This window comes from Mercenaria mercenaria, chromosome 4 (assembly GCF_021730395.1).
Source record: "Mercenaria mercenaria strain notata chromosome 4, MADL_Memer_1, whole genome shotgun sequence".
NCBI classification, from domain to species: Eukaryota; Metazoa; Mollusca; class Bivalvia; order Venerida; family Veneridae; genus Mercenaria; species Mercenaria mercenaria.
In genome coordinates, this window is record NC_069364.1 from 99273030 (window position 1) to 99290362 (window position 17333).

General features: G+C 37.5%; 1 protein-coding gene across 2 annotated transcripts; it reads left to right on the plus strand.

The window, feature by feature from the left end:
* Positions 1-4630: 4630 nt before the first annotated feature.
* LOC123552564 (integumentary mucin A.1-like) lies at positions 4631-17333 on the plus strand. Of its 2 annotated transcripts, none has more exons than XM_045342306.2 (4): positions 4631-4850; positions 12368-12547; positions 16211-16337; positions 16562-17333. In XM_045342306.2, exons 1-4 carry the CDS (start codon positions 4805-4807, stop codon positions 16794-16796), a joined length of 588 nt encoding a protein of 195 aa, XP_045198241.2. In that variant the 5' UTR covers positions 4631-4804; the 3' UTR covers positions 16797-17333. The 2 variants fall into 2 exon arrangements, with proteins under 2 accessions (XP_045198241.2, XP_045198240.2); XM_045342305.2 differs by having other exon boundaries at positions 4638-4850; positions 16211-16336; positions 16546-17333.

Genomic DNA, 17333 nt, shown 5'->3' on the forward strand with positions numbered 1-17333 from the left:
TTCAGAAATGACGAGGGACTATACCTTCCTAGTGGAAAAATGCATATGTAAACCTCATCTACAAGAAGGACGACAGGTCAGGCCCAGCCAACTTCAGGCCCATATCCCGTATATGCGTACTTTGCAAAACGTTGGAGCATATAGTGTCCTCATCAGTTACAAAAGATTTTACAGACCTTAGCATTCTGTACCATCTCCAACATGGTTTCCTAGAAAAAAAGATCCTGTGTGGCACAACTAATTATGCTTTTAAATGACATTGTCAAATCATTGTACAAAAAAAAAACGGTTGACCTGATACTATTAGATTTCAGCAAAGCATTTGATAAAGTGAGCCCTGTTAAAAATGCACAACTATGTTATACGTTGCGAAACCTTGCAATGGATTAAGAGCTTCCTCGAAAACCGTAATCCGCATTCCTAAGCCGTACTTTTGTGAGCTCATTCTTCTGGAATTCCAGGGAGATTCAGGCTTGGTCACCTGCTCTTCTTGCATACATAAATAACTTCTCACAATATATTCAGTCTAAAGTGCATCTATTTGCAGATGACACTGCAATATACATGTCACTTACCTCTGTCAGACAATAGAACACCCTCCAAAACGACTTAAAACACTAAAAAAGTGGGAGTTGGACTGGGATATGAGAATTAATCACCCAAGTGTCAAGTTATCCTCGTCACAAGATGGAAACATCCTATTCCGTCACAATACTGACTGCATAATACACTACTAGAATCTGTAACCTCAGCAAAATGCCTTGGTGTAGATATCTCAAACGATCTCTCGTGGGACGCCGACATAAATAGGTCAAACAAATAGGCAAATAAAACTATAGGTATCCTCCGCATGAATATGAACTTAATGAAGGTCAACTTGCAAATAGACCAAATAGAAGCGGCCCCAAGAAGGGCAGCGCGTTGGGTTATGTCCGACTTTGGCCGCACACCTAGTGTCACTGACATGATTTACAAGCTGAAATGGTGCAGGCTAGATCTCCAGCGCACTGACTCTAGGCTCTTTCTTATGTATAAAACCTCAAATCCACTTGTTGCGATCCGCAAGGAAGATTATGTCATCCCACTAACAAGGCAATCACGCCATTATCATCCGCTATCTTACAGGCTAATCTCTGCAACCACTAACTGCTACAAATAGTCCTTTTCCCCAAGGACTATATAGTCCTATGGAATAATCTTCAACCTGACAGGTGGTAATGCAGGTAACATTGTACACAGCTGAAGTAAGCACAGGTTAAACTGTACAGACCTAATGTCAACACAGATAATAGTGTATAGACCTAACGTCAACACAGATAATACTGCATATACCTGACGTTATCAGGTAATAGTGCATAGACCTGACGTTAACATAGGTAATACTGGATAGACATGACATTAACACAGGTAATACTGCATAGACCTAGCATAAACACAGGCAATGCTGCATAGGCATGACGTTAACACAGGTAATATTGTATATACCTAACGTTAACATAGGTAATACTGCATATACCTGGCGTTAACACAAGTAATTCTGTACAGACTAACGTTAACACAAGTAATTCTGTACATAGTAACGTTAACACAGGTAATACTGTACACAGCTGATGTTAACATAGGTTATACTGTTTACAAGTGACGTTAATACAAGTAATAATGCACAGATCTGACGTGAACACAGAGTGTACTGCACAGACCTAACGTCAACACAGGTAATGCTGTACAGATTTAACATTAACGCATATGATTCTGAATAGAGCGGACGTAATTAGACTTGACTTTAGTACAGGTTACACTGCATAGATCTGACGTGAAAACGGGTTGATATGTACATAGTTGACGTTAACACAGGCTGCACTGTATGCAGCCGACGTTTACACAGGTACTACTGTAAAAAGTTGATGTAAACACAGGTTATACTGTACATATCTGACAAAGGCTGCACTGTACGCAGCTGACGTTCACACAGGCTGTACTGTACAGAGCTGACGTTACCACAGGCTGTATTGTACGAAGCTGACGTTACCACAGACTCTACTGTACAGAGCTGATATTAACACAGTCTGTACTGTACGCAGCTGGCATTAACGCAGGTAATACTAGTACTGTACATAGTTGACGTTGAAACAGGCTATACTGTGTAGATTTGACGTTAACACAGGTTGTACTGTACAGAGCTGACGTTAACACCGGCTGTACTATATAGGGCTGACGTTAACACAGGCTGTTCTGTATAGAGCTGACGTAAACACAGGCTGTACTCTACAGAGCTGACGTTAACACAGGATGTACTGTACAGGGCTAACGTTAACACTGGCTGTACTGTACAGAGCTGATGTTAATACAGGCTGTACTTAGAGCTGACGTAAACACAGGATGTACTGTATAGAGCTGACATAAACACCGGCTGTACTGTACAGAGCTCACATTAACACAGGCTGTACTGTATAGAGCTGACGTGAACACAGGATGTACTATATAGAACTGACGTGAACACAGGATGTACTGTATAGAGCTTATGTGAACACAGGCTGTATTGTACAGAGCTGACGTTAACACAGGATGCACTGTATAAAGCTGACGTTAACGTAGGAGGTACTGTATAGAGTTGACGTTAACACAGTCTGTACTGTACAGAGCTCCCGTTAACACAGGATGTACTGTACAGAGTCAACGTTACTACAGGCATTACTGTACAGAGCTGACGTTAACACAGAATGTACTGTACAGAACCGACGTCAACACTGGCTGTACTGTATAGAGTTGACGTTAACACAGAATGTAATGTATAAAGCTGACGTGAACAAAGAATGTACTATACAGAGCTGACGTTAACACAGAATGACTATACAGAACCGACGTCAACACAGGCTGTACTGTATAGAGTTGACGTTAACACAGGATGTACTGTATAGAGCTGACGTGAACACAGGATGTACTATACACATCTGATGTTAACACAGGATGTATTGTACAGAGCTGACGTCAACACAGGCTGTACTACATAGAGCTGATGTTAACACAGGATGTACTGTATAGAGCTGTCGTTAACACAGGATGTACTGTATAGAGCTGTCGTTAACACAGGATGTACTGTACAGAGCTGACGTAAACACAGGCTGTACTATATAGAGCTGACGTGAACACAGGATGTACTATATAGAGCTGACGTAAACACAGAATGTACTGTATAGAGCTGACGTTAACACAGGATGTACTGTATAGAGCTGATGTCAACACAGGCTGTACTATATAGATCTGTCGTCAACACAGGATATACTATATAGAGCTGACGTTAACACAGGATGTACTATATAGAGCTGACGTGAACACAGGATGTACTATACAGAGCTGACGTTAACACAGGATGTACTGTATAGAGCTGACGTTAACACAGGATGTACTGTATAGAGCTGACGTGAACACAGGATGTACTATACAGAGCTGACGTTAACACAGGATGTACTGTATAGAGCTGACGTTAACACAGGATGCACTGTATAGAGCTGTCGTTAACACCGGCTGTACTTTACAGAGCTGACGTTAACACAGGACGTACTGTATAGAGCTGACGTTAACACAGGATGTACTGTACAGAGCTGACGTGAACACAGGATGTACTGTATAGAGCTGACGTTAACACAGGATGTACTGTACAGAGCTGACGTTAACACATGATGTACTGTACAGAGCTGACGTGAACACAGGATGTACTGTTTAGAGCTGACGTTCACACAGGATGTACTATACAGAGCTGACGTGAACACAGGCTGTACTATACAGAGCTGACGTGAACACGGGATGTACTGTACAGAGCTGACGTGAACACAGGCTGTACTGTTTAGAACTCATGTCAACACAGGTTACACTACACAGAGCTGACGTTCACACTGGTTTGACTTTGCACAGCTGTCTGACGTGAACACATCGTCACCTCTACGCAAGCATTGACTTAAAGAAGGATTATTCACTTTTTTGCGCTAAGGTGACGATATGTTGTATTATAAACAGACGACGTTAACACAGGCTGTATTGAATATTTTTTAAACATTCAATATCTCCCTCTAGGTTGGTTTCAGGCCACAAGAACATAATAATGTATATATACATACAGTGAAACCTCTGTAGAGCAACACCCTTTGGGAGATACAAATATTGACTGTTACGTACTTGTTGTTCTGGAGAGGTAAATTTGATAGTATATTTCAGCTTAGGGAAATGTTGATGATGTTGTTATAGAAAGATTTTTGCTTAAGAGAGGGCCGCTATGGAGAGGTTGTACTGGTTTATCTTTAATTATATTCCTCTTTTCCCTGTTGAAATTGGAATTGAAAAGTGATTAATCAGATAAATATTGTCTTCATATTTGTATACTTCTGTACCACACTATTGCTGGAGTAGGTAATTTATCTGTTCTCAAATAAAAAGGCTCTAAAAGAATATAATTAAAATATGTTTCATCTTATTCAAACAAGGATATGACTTAAAGTTTATCCAGAGTTAGTCACCTTTCGTGACAGCAATTTTGTGTTTATCGTATCGGTTATTCACTAGTAGGATGGTATTTTACACATACGTATAGACAGACGGACGAACTTTGATCAACTATCCCTGAACTCGTGATGTTGATAATGTTCTACAAGCTGTTGCCCTAAACTGATATTGTGAAATAGATGCGTACGCACACACACACCTAATGCTTAATTGACTTACAGTATTTATGTGAAGACAGAAGTGTCATTTTGTTCGCTTATTTCTATTGTACCTTATATAAAGAATTTAAATTAAATTAAACATAAAAATGAAATATCTCGGACTGATTCTGATCTTGTGTATTGGAGTTAAAGGTTTGTTTTCCTTAATTCTTGCTGATGTATATTAACCTTTGTTGACATTGTTTACTGTGAACTCATTATATTTCGTTGGCAAAATATTCACCGGTTTTGCCCGAAACTGGCTATTCCATCAGGACATGAAATCGTCCAATATGATTGGTTCAGTGGGTTTTAAGGAAATTAGTCCGCTATGAATATTAATGATTTCACAGTACTTTAATTAGCGTTGTTGTGATTCACTTTTAGATATCACTTTCTAGTTAAATCCTACTCATACATGTAGTATAGTTAATAGGATATTGGTGGTTTATCGAAAACGATCACGAGTTGTTACTTACTTCTGTGTATTCTTGAGACCAAGTGGTCTTTGAATCGAAAGGTCGAAAGTTATAACTTTCATTTATTACGGCTGCGAGTCTTGGCTGAGGTACCACAGCCTGTATGAGCACGAAACAGAAACCGGGAACCGTCTCGAATTGTAGCGTCTTCTGTATGGTGTATCATATTCAAAATATACCACGTGTTACATTCTTCTTAAAGAGGCTCCTATGTCTACACCGGTGGCTAGACACGGGAAACTAAAGGTTGATTACTCGTCAAATCGTCATTTTATTTGACATTAGAAAGATTTGTAGCAGAGTTTGTTTTGTAGGCGGTAACATGTGTTAAAACATTTTTTTCTAAATACATGTATAAATGTATAAACGGCAACTAGTTAACTACCTAAGTGTCCGTGGATTCTGTACCAGTACACCATACAGAGTGTCGTGTAAGTAAGGAAGTTATCTTGCTGGCTTACGGAAGGTCAGTGGTTCTACCCAGATGTCCAACTGTGACTGAAATAATGCACGGGATACCTGGGGTATTTCTTCACCATTAAAAGCTTGTGGTGATCCTATGACCTGATTTGTGTTGGTGTGTGTTACTACTACCATCATCCCTCAAATTTTGTAGATTATGAAAAAAACTCACGAAACAAATCATATATAGCTATATATGAGCCACACCATGAGAAAACCAACATAGTGCGTTTGCGACCAGCATGGATCCAGACCAGCCTGCGCATCCTGCGCATCCGCGCAGTCTGGTCAGGATCCATGCTGTTCGCTTTCAAAGCCTATTGCAACTAGAGAAACCACTCGCGAACAGCATGAATCTTGACCAGGTTGTGCGGATGTGCAGGCTGGTCTGGATTCAAGCTGGTCGCAAATGCACTATGTTGGTTTTCTCTTGGCGCGGCTCAATTGAATTACAAAGTCATTAACATGTTAAAACTGAGTGAAACTATAAATCACAGGTTAAATTTCATTTTATCACGAAATACAAGATTAAGTAGATAATCGAAATTTCATCCCCACCAAAGTATTATCTGTACAGATAGCGCTTGTTTGCACATGTGTAGGATTTACATATGGAGATATGCTGTACTTGGTGTCAAGGATAATAATATTATGTACATAATTATATAGTAAAGATAAAGTTGATTACTGTTTGTTTTTCATAAAACACATATACCTTAACCAATATATACATGCAATTAATAAACAGTTAAAACATTTACAGATGGTCTCCCAGTTCATGTAAATTTACACTGTTTATTGTCAAGCGAGAAAAAAGTGGCATCCATTAAAAATAGCATGCCAAAATCATCAATTTTGCACCTTTTGAACAGCCTGCAATGATCTCGTTGCAGGAACAATGTCTAATTTTATTGCATTTCTCAATTTAATAGTCCCTACTGAACTATAGGATATTAATGGAATGGATGACCATCTATCTCGTTTTATTTTCACAAAATAGCAAAAATGTTCCTGAGAATCAATCAACAAGCAGGGAACCCTTCTGTGATTTGAATTTCCCGCACATCAAAGTGACTCATCGAGTCACACAAAGCTAGCAGCAGTTTACAACTGACATCAGAATTTTACATGTATCGGCTGTTTAAATATTCTAAAGAGTTAACAATCATTATCTCTCACTTTAATTTACAGACATACAAAATCACGAAGTTCTAATAATTAAAAATATTGACGGGGCCAAAATTCGAATTGTACCCTGCTATCTTAGTAACTTAGCGCATGCGTGAACAAAAGGCAAGAAAGTTATAAGATGTTTTAGCGTACCAGTAAGAAACCACATGTACACTGAACATCAGTTCTAAAATTGTGTGTAACTAATTCTATGAAATAAATATAATGTCATAAAGAACGAAGCAAATGTATAAAGACCTACACTATAATATTCACTTCAGATTTCAAACTAGTTTCAGTTGCCTTAATTTAAAGCTCATGGTACGCAAAGTATTGTTCTATGAAAAATCTGAGTTAAAGCCCTGCTCCGCGGCTATTCAAATTCTATTGTGTGTATGCAACCCATGATTACAATAGGTAGCAGTTAAGCCACGCGCCACACTTGAGCACGCAAAACCACAGGTATTTTATATAGAATTTATATAAAATAGACTCTATTTTGACAGGCGTTACTGTTCATATTAAGGATTTTCATGCTTTTTCAGTGACAATTTAAGGTTAAAAGGTAGGACTGGAGCAGGTCTTTAACCAGCGATATGTCTTTAATAGCAGGCACAATCAATCGGCCCCTAAGACTGATGGTAAGGCAGGTTTGTCTGCACATTCTTCGTTACATGCGCATTAGTCTGGCTACCAAATACACACTGGCCATAGCTTTCGCAGAAGCGTTGGTTCCAACGCCGCGGCGGTGGAGGATTCGTCGCAGAAGCGGTGGAGAAATATGGCCGGCTGACTATATTTACGCTCTAATCGGTACTTTTTCTAACGAGTGTTTCACGTTTGACTGAAACAACCAGTGAGACAGGAGCCCACATGTGTATTCATCCAGCCACAAACACTTGTTCAGTGCAATTCTTTGTCATTAATGTAAACATTTCAGTACAGTTTGACGAGGGACTGCCGTTTTTGTAGAATTTCTATCAGAAATGGTAAAATCTTATACAAAACGACCCTTGAGCACCTTTGCATCAAAATGTAAATATGAGACTGTCAAGCAAAAACTTTTTCTCCGTAATCGGCGATTTTTCATTGCAAACATACAAACTGATCAACCAAAAATCATTCCAACGCAGTGTGCGGTGGGTTTAGTTGCAACGCATTACGGTGGATCTTGTTTCATTAATGTTCGCTATTGATATATTGGAGTAAACAGCATTTTCCTAGAATTTTGATTGGGTAGGGCCATGAAATCACTTTGACATTAGATAGCAACAGAAACTGAAAGTTAAGAATAAATATGACATTGATTTGCACATCTGTAAATACATAATATCAAGTGACATATTAATTTTCTGATTTGATCACATGCGACTTCTGCATCGTATGATAAACTAACTTGACTTAAGTACAATACAATTACTAATATGTAGCATACCTTAACAAAATGCCATTGAGCAGCTGTGTTACTGGAGTTAAGACTTTTTACATGTAGGCTAATTTACATCTTCTTCAAAAATATCCTTTTATTTTTAGACGTTTAATTACCACAGAATCTCAAAGTGTCAAGGAAAAAGTTTAGATTTTTTTCTTAGTGACAATTTGAGATTATTTGATTGCCCTTCGTCCGTCGTCCGTCAGTCGTCTGTCTGTCCGTCGTCCGTTCACAATTTCTTTTGAACACGATAGAGACCTCATTTTTCAACAGATTTTAATCGCTGAAGGAGCCAAAATGTTCACCTTATGAACATGATAGCAGTGACATTTTACTTTCGACTTTAACCACACTTACATACAAATTAAGTCACAATAAGATCTCGGTTCCTATTGAAAACCAGCTAGATTCCATCATATGTTCAAGAGATACTACCCCTGAAAGCGGCAAATTTTCTATTCTGGCCCTCTCAGTCTCAGCCATATAAGGTTTCATTTATGCTTGGATTTGATACAAACTTGCATATGTGTGCCCAATCACATGATCGCGCTACGTCATTTTGAGCCCGAGGGTGATAGTGGAAACGTAAACAAAAATTATAAATCAGGGCGTAGGTTTATTATTCAATATATTGTGTTAATATCATGTACATCATTCGAAACCTATTTACCTGTACTACAATTGTCCCGCCAAAACCTTCTCGTTTTAACGCTATTCCTGTTCAACGACTTTCGATAGTATGCGCTCAATGTGCAAGTCAATTCAACAGGAATAGCATTAAAACGAAAAGCTTTTGGTGGGGAAATCGCGGGGATAGCACTTTCAAATAGGTTTCGAATCATATGATACAAACACAATATATAGATTAAAAACCTTACGCCCTGATTTTCAATTTTTGTTTACCTTTCTACTTTCACTTTCGAGCTCAAAATGACGTAGCTCGATCACGTGATTAGACACATTTATCCTAATTATCTCTATACAGGTCAAGTTCGAAATTTTGTCATGTAGGGTCAAAAACTAGGTCACCAGGTCAAATCAAAATAAAAGCCTGTTAACATCATACGCCACATTCATGGCCTTATTTTCAGTGGCTGAGTGGTTAAGGTCGCTGACTTCAAATCGCTTGCCCCTCATCGATGTGGGTTCGAGCCTCACTCAGGGCGTTGAATTCTTCATGTGAGGAAGCCATCCAGCTGGCTTACGGAAGGTCGGTGGTTCTACCCAGGCGCCCGCTCTTGATGAAATAATGCACGGAGGGGCACTTGGGGTTTTCCTCCACCAGCTGGAAAGTCGCCATATGACCCATCATGTGTCGGTGCGACGTTAAATCCAACCAAAAAAAATTATCTTCAGTAATGTTTATCTTGATGATTTTAAGGCTACGTTTAACATTGAAAGATAAACGGAGAAACAGAGTACAAACAACTAACAACAGACAAGCAGAAAGAAGTGTTACAATAAATGAAAGACAAAAACTTCATTCTCCTCTGAAAACTGTCACAGCGCCAATCAAACATATTAAGAGACCTTTAACTCCTTGTTCTAGTGCCAAGAGGACGACAAGAAATCAACTCATTTCAGTTATTCTTATTATAACAACTGAAGAGAAATTACAGCTTGGAACATACTTAAATATGCTAAAACATGACTAAAAAACCTATAAAAATGACAAATGGTTGCAACATGTGCAGTGTGTTGGAGAATACTCCCCCGCCCCCACCCTAATGCGAACCCGACTTCAATATTATATGGCCAAAACAAAAAAAGGGACAGCAGAAACCCTGTCAGTTTGTATATTAGGTAAGTTGGTCTGTTCTATGATGTAAAAGTCGCATGTGGTAAGCATTTAAGGATAACATGGTGTAACAGCCATATTTCATATCTTGTAACTTGGTGGTAATATTTAAATGAAATTTGGTCACTTTAAAGACATTTAAAATTAAAAACGTTTCACCGAGAGATTTTTTGAAATCTATCATGTTTTGGGGAGATAACCGGTATTGAAGTTAACATTGATGCCTATGGGAAATATATAATTTCTTTGATTATGAGGATCTGAGCTTGAGTTTCGAGGAAATTTTGCGGTAGAAAGCTGCTTTATATGATTCTGATACAAACATAGAAAAAAACATCTAATATTACCCATATGGAAAAGGAGAATTTTCTTTTTCTAGTTTTCAGGGGAGATAACTCATGAAAAAAAAATCGGGTGAGGTAATCTAAAGGAAATTTGTGATAACTCCTGTCACTATAATATAACTTGTCAATATGCACCTTATTTCTATCGTTTGACATTTTCAAAGCTTACATTATCAAGTTGTATGTACGCTTTTGGTGAAATTGAGGCATGTTACGGGTAATCATCCTTAATCAAACAATCGATATTGTCAGTTGATATTTTGTATATAATAAGGGAGAAGGAAAATGAAGAAAACCTTTATGCTTTAATATCAGTAATCATAACTGGAATGTACTTAGTACGAAAGAACATGGCGTTATTATTTGGCAGTAGATTTAGTAAAATAATTATGGTTTAAAATAAAGCCTTTCGTGTGTGCATTCAACAGAACGGAAGTGCAAATCAATAGTATATTATTACTAAACATTAAGTTTCTGTTGCTGTCTGATGTCAAAGTGATTTCATGGACCTACCTCACTCAAAATCCCAGGAAAATGCTGTTTACTTAAGTTAAAAGTCCATAACGAACATTAAAGAAACAAGATCCACCGTAATGCGTTGCAACTGTACCCACCGCACACTGCGTTGGAATCATTTTTGGTCGATTTTTCATATGCCTGTAATGATAATTCACCTATTACGAAGAAATAGTTATTGCTTGACAGGGCCGTACTTACGATTTGCTGCAAACGTGCTCAGGGGTCGTTTTGTACAAGATTTTACCATTTTTAATGGGAATTCTACAAAAACGGCAGTCCCTCGTCAAACTGTACAGAAGTGTTTACATTAATGACAAAGAATTGCACTGAACAAGTGTTTCTGGTTGGAAGAGTACACATGTGGGCTCCTGTCTCACTGGTTGTTTTCAGTCAAACGTGAAAATGTCATTAGAAAACGTACAGATGACAGCATAAATGTAGTCAGTCGGCCATATTTCTCCACCGCTTCTGCGACGAATCCTCCACCGCCGCGGCGTTGGAACCACTGCTTCTGCGAAAGCTATGGCCAGTGTGAAATATACATGTTTCTTTCATTCTTTTAAAAAGAAAAAATATTTTTCATGTTTTTTTCCCGTTTACCTAGACGCTTATTTAGAAGCAAATAGGTGTAACCTTACAGAAAATTTAGTTTGTCAGTGTTCAAGCAACAGTACAGAGAAACTAAGTGTCGAAATAGCAAAACCAAATCACTTGCCAAATTTGCGGAATTAAGATATTTAAAAGGTCGGCCATATCATGTAAGTGCATTAATAGATGATTACAGAAACAACTTATTAATGACAAAACACAAACAGCGTCCATAATATCTAATAATAACAATGGCATGAGTATCAGAACTTAGGTTTCATGCGATTTGCGAAGTGTGTTTTTTGTATATTTTTCGCTATTATTCGCGAACAAACATTCTCGCGAATTAAAGCGGTCGCGAATAATAGAGAGAATTTTCTTTGAATTTGACTCTTTTTTTGGCGATATAACTTACAATACAAGTACTCCTAGTTTCCTACACAGTTTTCTTTTTCTTCCATTCAGCATTGGATGCATACAACTCTGTCAAGAAACCGGCGAATGTTGCTTTTCCTTTTAATTTATTTTATCTGACGTCATCCGGCTGTTTACTCAGGCGACGCGGACATACTATTTTGTAGAAATTGAAATCAAGAACAACAACTCTGTGAAAGTGATTGAGTCAATCCGCAGTTATTGTAATGGCTGTGTAGAGATAATTTGCCATTCTGAACGTTTTTTAGGGAAAAAAAAAAACAAACAACAACGACAAAGAAGATAAAAGGGAAGTCGTTGTGTTATGGATCAAGTCATTCGGATCGTCTTGCATTATATCCAAGAATCGGGCTTCAAAAGACGAACCTTTAAGTTTTCTTTATCACATGAGACTTAATGTATAATAACATACATTCTAAAATCATAATATTTGTTCTTTTCAGTTAACGCAAACCCATTGCTACTGGAAACCATTGAGGATGTAGGTAATTCAACTAATGTCACTTTTGTCCCACCCACCACTGAGGGGTCAACCACCATCAGCCCAACTACAGGACAGACCGTGTCGATGGAAACAGTTTCTATTCCAAATACCGCTCCTACCATCAAACCAATCACAACAGGTAAACAAATGACTTTATGCTTTCATTTACGAAAGTGCTTTTATCATTTTATTTACCAACCTTTAAGAAAAGTTTATCTGCATTTGTAGTTTATTAAGTAAAACACTATAACATCACGTTTGCTTTTACGGCCATTTGACATTTGATATTGACGGACTCCTTTATCGAGATATGTACGGCAAAAATATAGATTACATGATACGCAAGACACGCAAGCCGGAAAAGTAGTAAATTCAGCGGGTTGTATTTAGCGAACTGTAGTTTTCTTATATAAAAGTTAACCTTTTCTTTTTGTTTTTCTAAAGTACCGATCTAGTTTTTTATGGGAATATAAGTCTCTGAAAATCTGATATGCTAGAAAATGTCGAAAACCCGTTATAAAGTAAGTGGATTTTATATGAAATAAAGAACAGCTGGATTTAGTGGTGTTCAGCCTATAAGAACCTTTCACTGGATGCTGGTAAAGATGTGGATATCCGGCACGAGGGTAACTGTCAAGGCGGTAACGAGGCTCCTGCCGAGATAGTGCCATCTTTACCCGCTGCCAGTGATTGATTCTTTTTCTTGCACACCTTATTCTTCTATTTCCAGAAGATGTAAAGAATAACGAAGACTTTTCTTTAAGACGCTAGTTTTTTTTATAGTAGCGTATGAATTTACGGGAAAATCCTGTCCGGCATGCAAGAATAAGTAGTACAACCAGGTCTTAATGTGATTTTACAATGAAGCAACTGTGACAAGAGAAATCTCTCATAGAAGATACAAGTCCCGGTTTTTTCTTTCATTTTATGTCAGTTTTATAGTGATTCTTTAAGCTAAAGATTTGTTCTCTGAAATAGGTCTAGCTATTGAAATGGGTCTAGCTATGTTTTGTAGCTCTTTAAGAATTGTCAGTTTTAAATAGAATATATAGGGAATACTATTTTTATGTGACCTGTAACAACCTCAGCTATTTAACCCTAGTGCATTTTAACTTCCTACGTGTTACTGTTGAATTTACGGTAAAAGAAGTGCTTGCATCATATCTCTACGGTGTGGTGCACCAGAATATAACCTTATAAGGTTAATCGTAACAAGCTCGTGACGGTGAAAGTAATCCTTTTGCTCCTTAGACGACTCCATAAATCGATGTCCTTCGTACACAACGTCCACCATGCATCATGGACGTTGAAAATTACTACAACTAGCCAGTATAATTTTCTTGACAGTAATTTTAGCTGGAGATTTTAATGGTTGAAAACATTTTTATTGAACAAAACATGAATGGAGTTTTTCAACAGTCTTTGGACCAGTAGAAGCGTGTTAATGGTGACACTGCAAAACAGAATTTGTGACAAATTCGTAGCGAACAGTATTTCGTACGGTTCATATTTTTTTAACAAGACTTTTGTTTAAAAATTAACCTGAAAATACAGACACAATTTTGGAATCGGAATATTGTAAAGAAATTTGTTTCAAACGGGGTTGAAATTTTCACCTCATATTTTTCGGTGTTTAAACGGGACTTTTTCTATAATTATCTATAACCGTCATTTCGTTACTGTTTTGCAGGGTCACCGATTCCTGTAACCATAATAACAATCGAGCCGACGACACCCGCAACCATTGTTCCCATAGTCCCGACGCCAGCACCCAAGAAAGGCGGTTTCGACGGTGCTTCCTTTGGCGGGGGTATCGCCCTCGGAATTGGACTATGCATTATTTTTCTCGTAGCATTCAAAGTTTACTCTAGCCGACGTTCCGGCGGCTATAAAACTATGTAGTGTGTTTGCTACTGTTGATTGTAAACCATAATTTATTTGTTGTTAGTTAATTTGATTTCGTAAACCAGCACGATCACATCGGGGAGGGAGGATGAGTTGGGAAAGAAAGAAAGAGAAAGAGAGTGGGTAATTGTGTAGGTCATTATATAGTGCCATTAACTCTTTGCACCAAATGCATTTTTCAAATTATTTAAATTCTATTCGCCGGAGACTTTTGTTAAATTCTAGTTTATCTATTGTTATTATGTATATCTTGTGCAATGCTCAATTTTTCATAGTTGAAAGCTGTTTTTGTATGATTAAACATTTACCATATCTCTAGTTACTTTTTCCGCCACATACTTGGTCAGGAAAGGAACCTGGAGGTTACAACATCAGCCTAATGTCAGTGTACATGATACGTTGCTAATAAAGGGCAACCTTTCATACGTCCAAAGACTCCCTTTTTTATAGATCTACACTTAACAACTTTTCTAACTCCGCACCTGATTTTTTTTTGTCTCTTTTGCTGTTGTTATTGTTGTTATGTCTGTCTGATACGATTTCCTATATTACCGCAGATGTGTGACGTCACTAATAACACGGGATGTGTAATAATAAGGGATGTTGCGGCGTTCAAATCAAGAAAACGTGTACATTTCACTATAATATGACAGTATTGACGTCACGTCAACATAATCGTTTAACGCCACACAGGCGCCGAGAAAGAGTTCCACAGTGCTACCATATTTGATCTACTATTTTATATAATATACATTTTAGAATCCAAATGATAGCTATAACAGAAAGGTGCGATGCTTCAGACTCACTGAATCGATTCCTATATGCGAAGAATAACTCACTAGACCTCTACGTACTCTTTGAACAGTTATAACGTGTGACGTGTTACCTCCCGTATCCAAAATTGGTTACGCGTTGACATCAGGTCGACCTACTGTATTCTGAGCCATACATGCGTTTTCATCTACTTGTTTACATAAAATACATATTAAAATAGAAATAGAATGCAGCAGGACCGTGTATAACCTCTTCGTATTTTTTCGATATATTAAAACATGATTCTGTTAGATCAATTCTTAACAAAAGTCAACTATTTTCAGTTTTACTTATCCAAACAATGTATGTATGTATGTATGTGTATGTATACTGCTTGACGCCCCTTTCGGGTATAACTAGCAGGTGCGCGTCTGTGCCAGAATTAAAGTTAAAAGAATGACAGTAAGATGTCAAAAGGAAGATAGTACAAGATAAAACTGTATTAACAAGAGTAAAATCAGGATAAAAACAAACCAAATATGTATTATTTCAAAGTTGAAATAAATATGCAACAAACAGATTGTAAATGGAAACATAATAATGATAACAATTAGAGGTACATTCAATAAGCTTTGACAGTTACAATTACAGTATAGTGTGTCCGATTCTTTGTATAGATATGTTGATATTTGACAGAAAACGTAAATAAAAACAAGTTGGCTGTAAAGCAGTATATATTTGAATTTTGTTTTAAAGAGCATTAGATCTAGATCTATATTGAGCCTTGAGATAAAACGCACTAAGAACCAACATTTTTTTTTTGTTTGTTTCTAAGTCCAAGTAAAGCTTGTATATTTTAAAAGTCGTAATGTTAAAGAATTTCACGTCTGCGTCATCAATAATTGGAGCATATAATGTTTATTCAGTTTCGAGATGGTTTCTTGACCCTTTGCTCTAGTTCAACTAGATTCTAGATCTGGAGGTTGTAGATTCGAATCCTGGTGAGACTGGAACTTGAGCCGCTAGACTCAACATCGAGTATAGTAAACAAAAGTTGCGATAACTTTCTTCACACTAATGCAGGCTGAATAGGTTTAAACTAAACTTTCAGAGTAAATGTCATGTTTGTGCATTGATTTTATAGCAAGCCACACCACGATATCAACAACACCACCTCCAATGACGACAGAAAGCAACAGTACCATGACTACTTCTAACGAAACGATGCCAACAATGGAAACCATGACAACAGCAGGAACAGTAACATCCGGTAAGTACGTTTCATCTTTGTGGTGAATAAAAGTCACGCACGTCTAAAATCCATAAGTTCTCGCATATTTAAGGAAATTATTATCCAGTTATGCAATTTCGGCGGTCTGTGTTTTACTGACAGAAACATTTATCTATCCCATCGTAAATGTTATTGAAACACGATAATTTTACATTTACTTAAGAACAGAAATATCAAAATATTTACAGGGTCTTCCGGAACAATGCCTTCAATGACAACAAATCCAAGCGTCTATACAACAAGTCAAAGCGTCCGTACAACAAAGATGAAAACAACGGCAGCTCCTCAGCCAACTCCAAAACCTAAAAAACACAGATTCGACGGTGGCTCATTTGCTGGAGGCATAGCACTTGGACTCGCACTTGCTGCAATTATCATTATTTCTTACAGATGTTATATAATGAGACATAGAGCAAAGGGATACGGAGACGTCAATTAGAACATTCTGAGACAGTATTTACTTGCTCCTACACGCAACACTTGTTTTTAAATAACGTATCGTAATGTAAATGTGAGATCATCATACAGTGTATACTCAAACATTGAATATTACTGGTATCTCTTAGCATGTATTTCCGTCGAAACCATATTTAGAAACGTTAAAAATGTGTACATATTAAACGTTCACATTATAAGGATCTTATATGACCACCATTGTAACACAGGGTTTTCCCAAACCCGAAGGACAGTGTCCTCTGGGAAAACAACTGCATTATTCAAGCAGACATGTTAGATCATTTTATTTTTCTTGCCTACCGTTAATTATTTAATATCATTACAATATCAATTAAAAATAGTCATTATATGACGTCAAATCATGGCATCAATGTGAGCACGTGTAGCTAGGTGATGTACTACCAGGATAAAGTAGATATCTTATATTTATCCGTGCAGTAAGTTAAGAAAGCATAATGTTTAGGTTTTGTATCACAGTTGTAAGCTTATCTTTTTGTACAATAAAAAGGAGTTGTCCGCA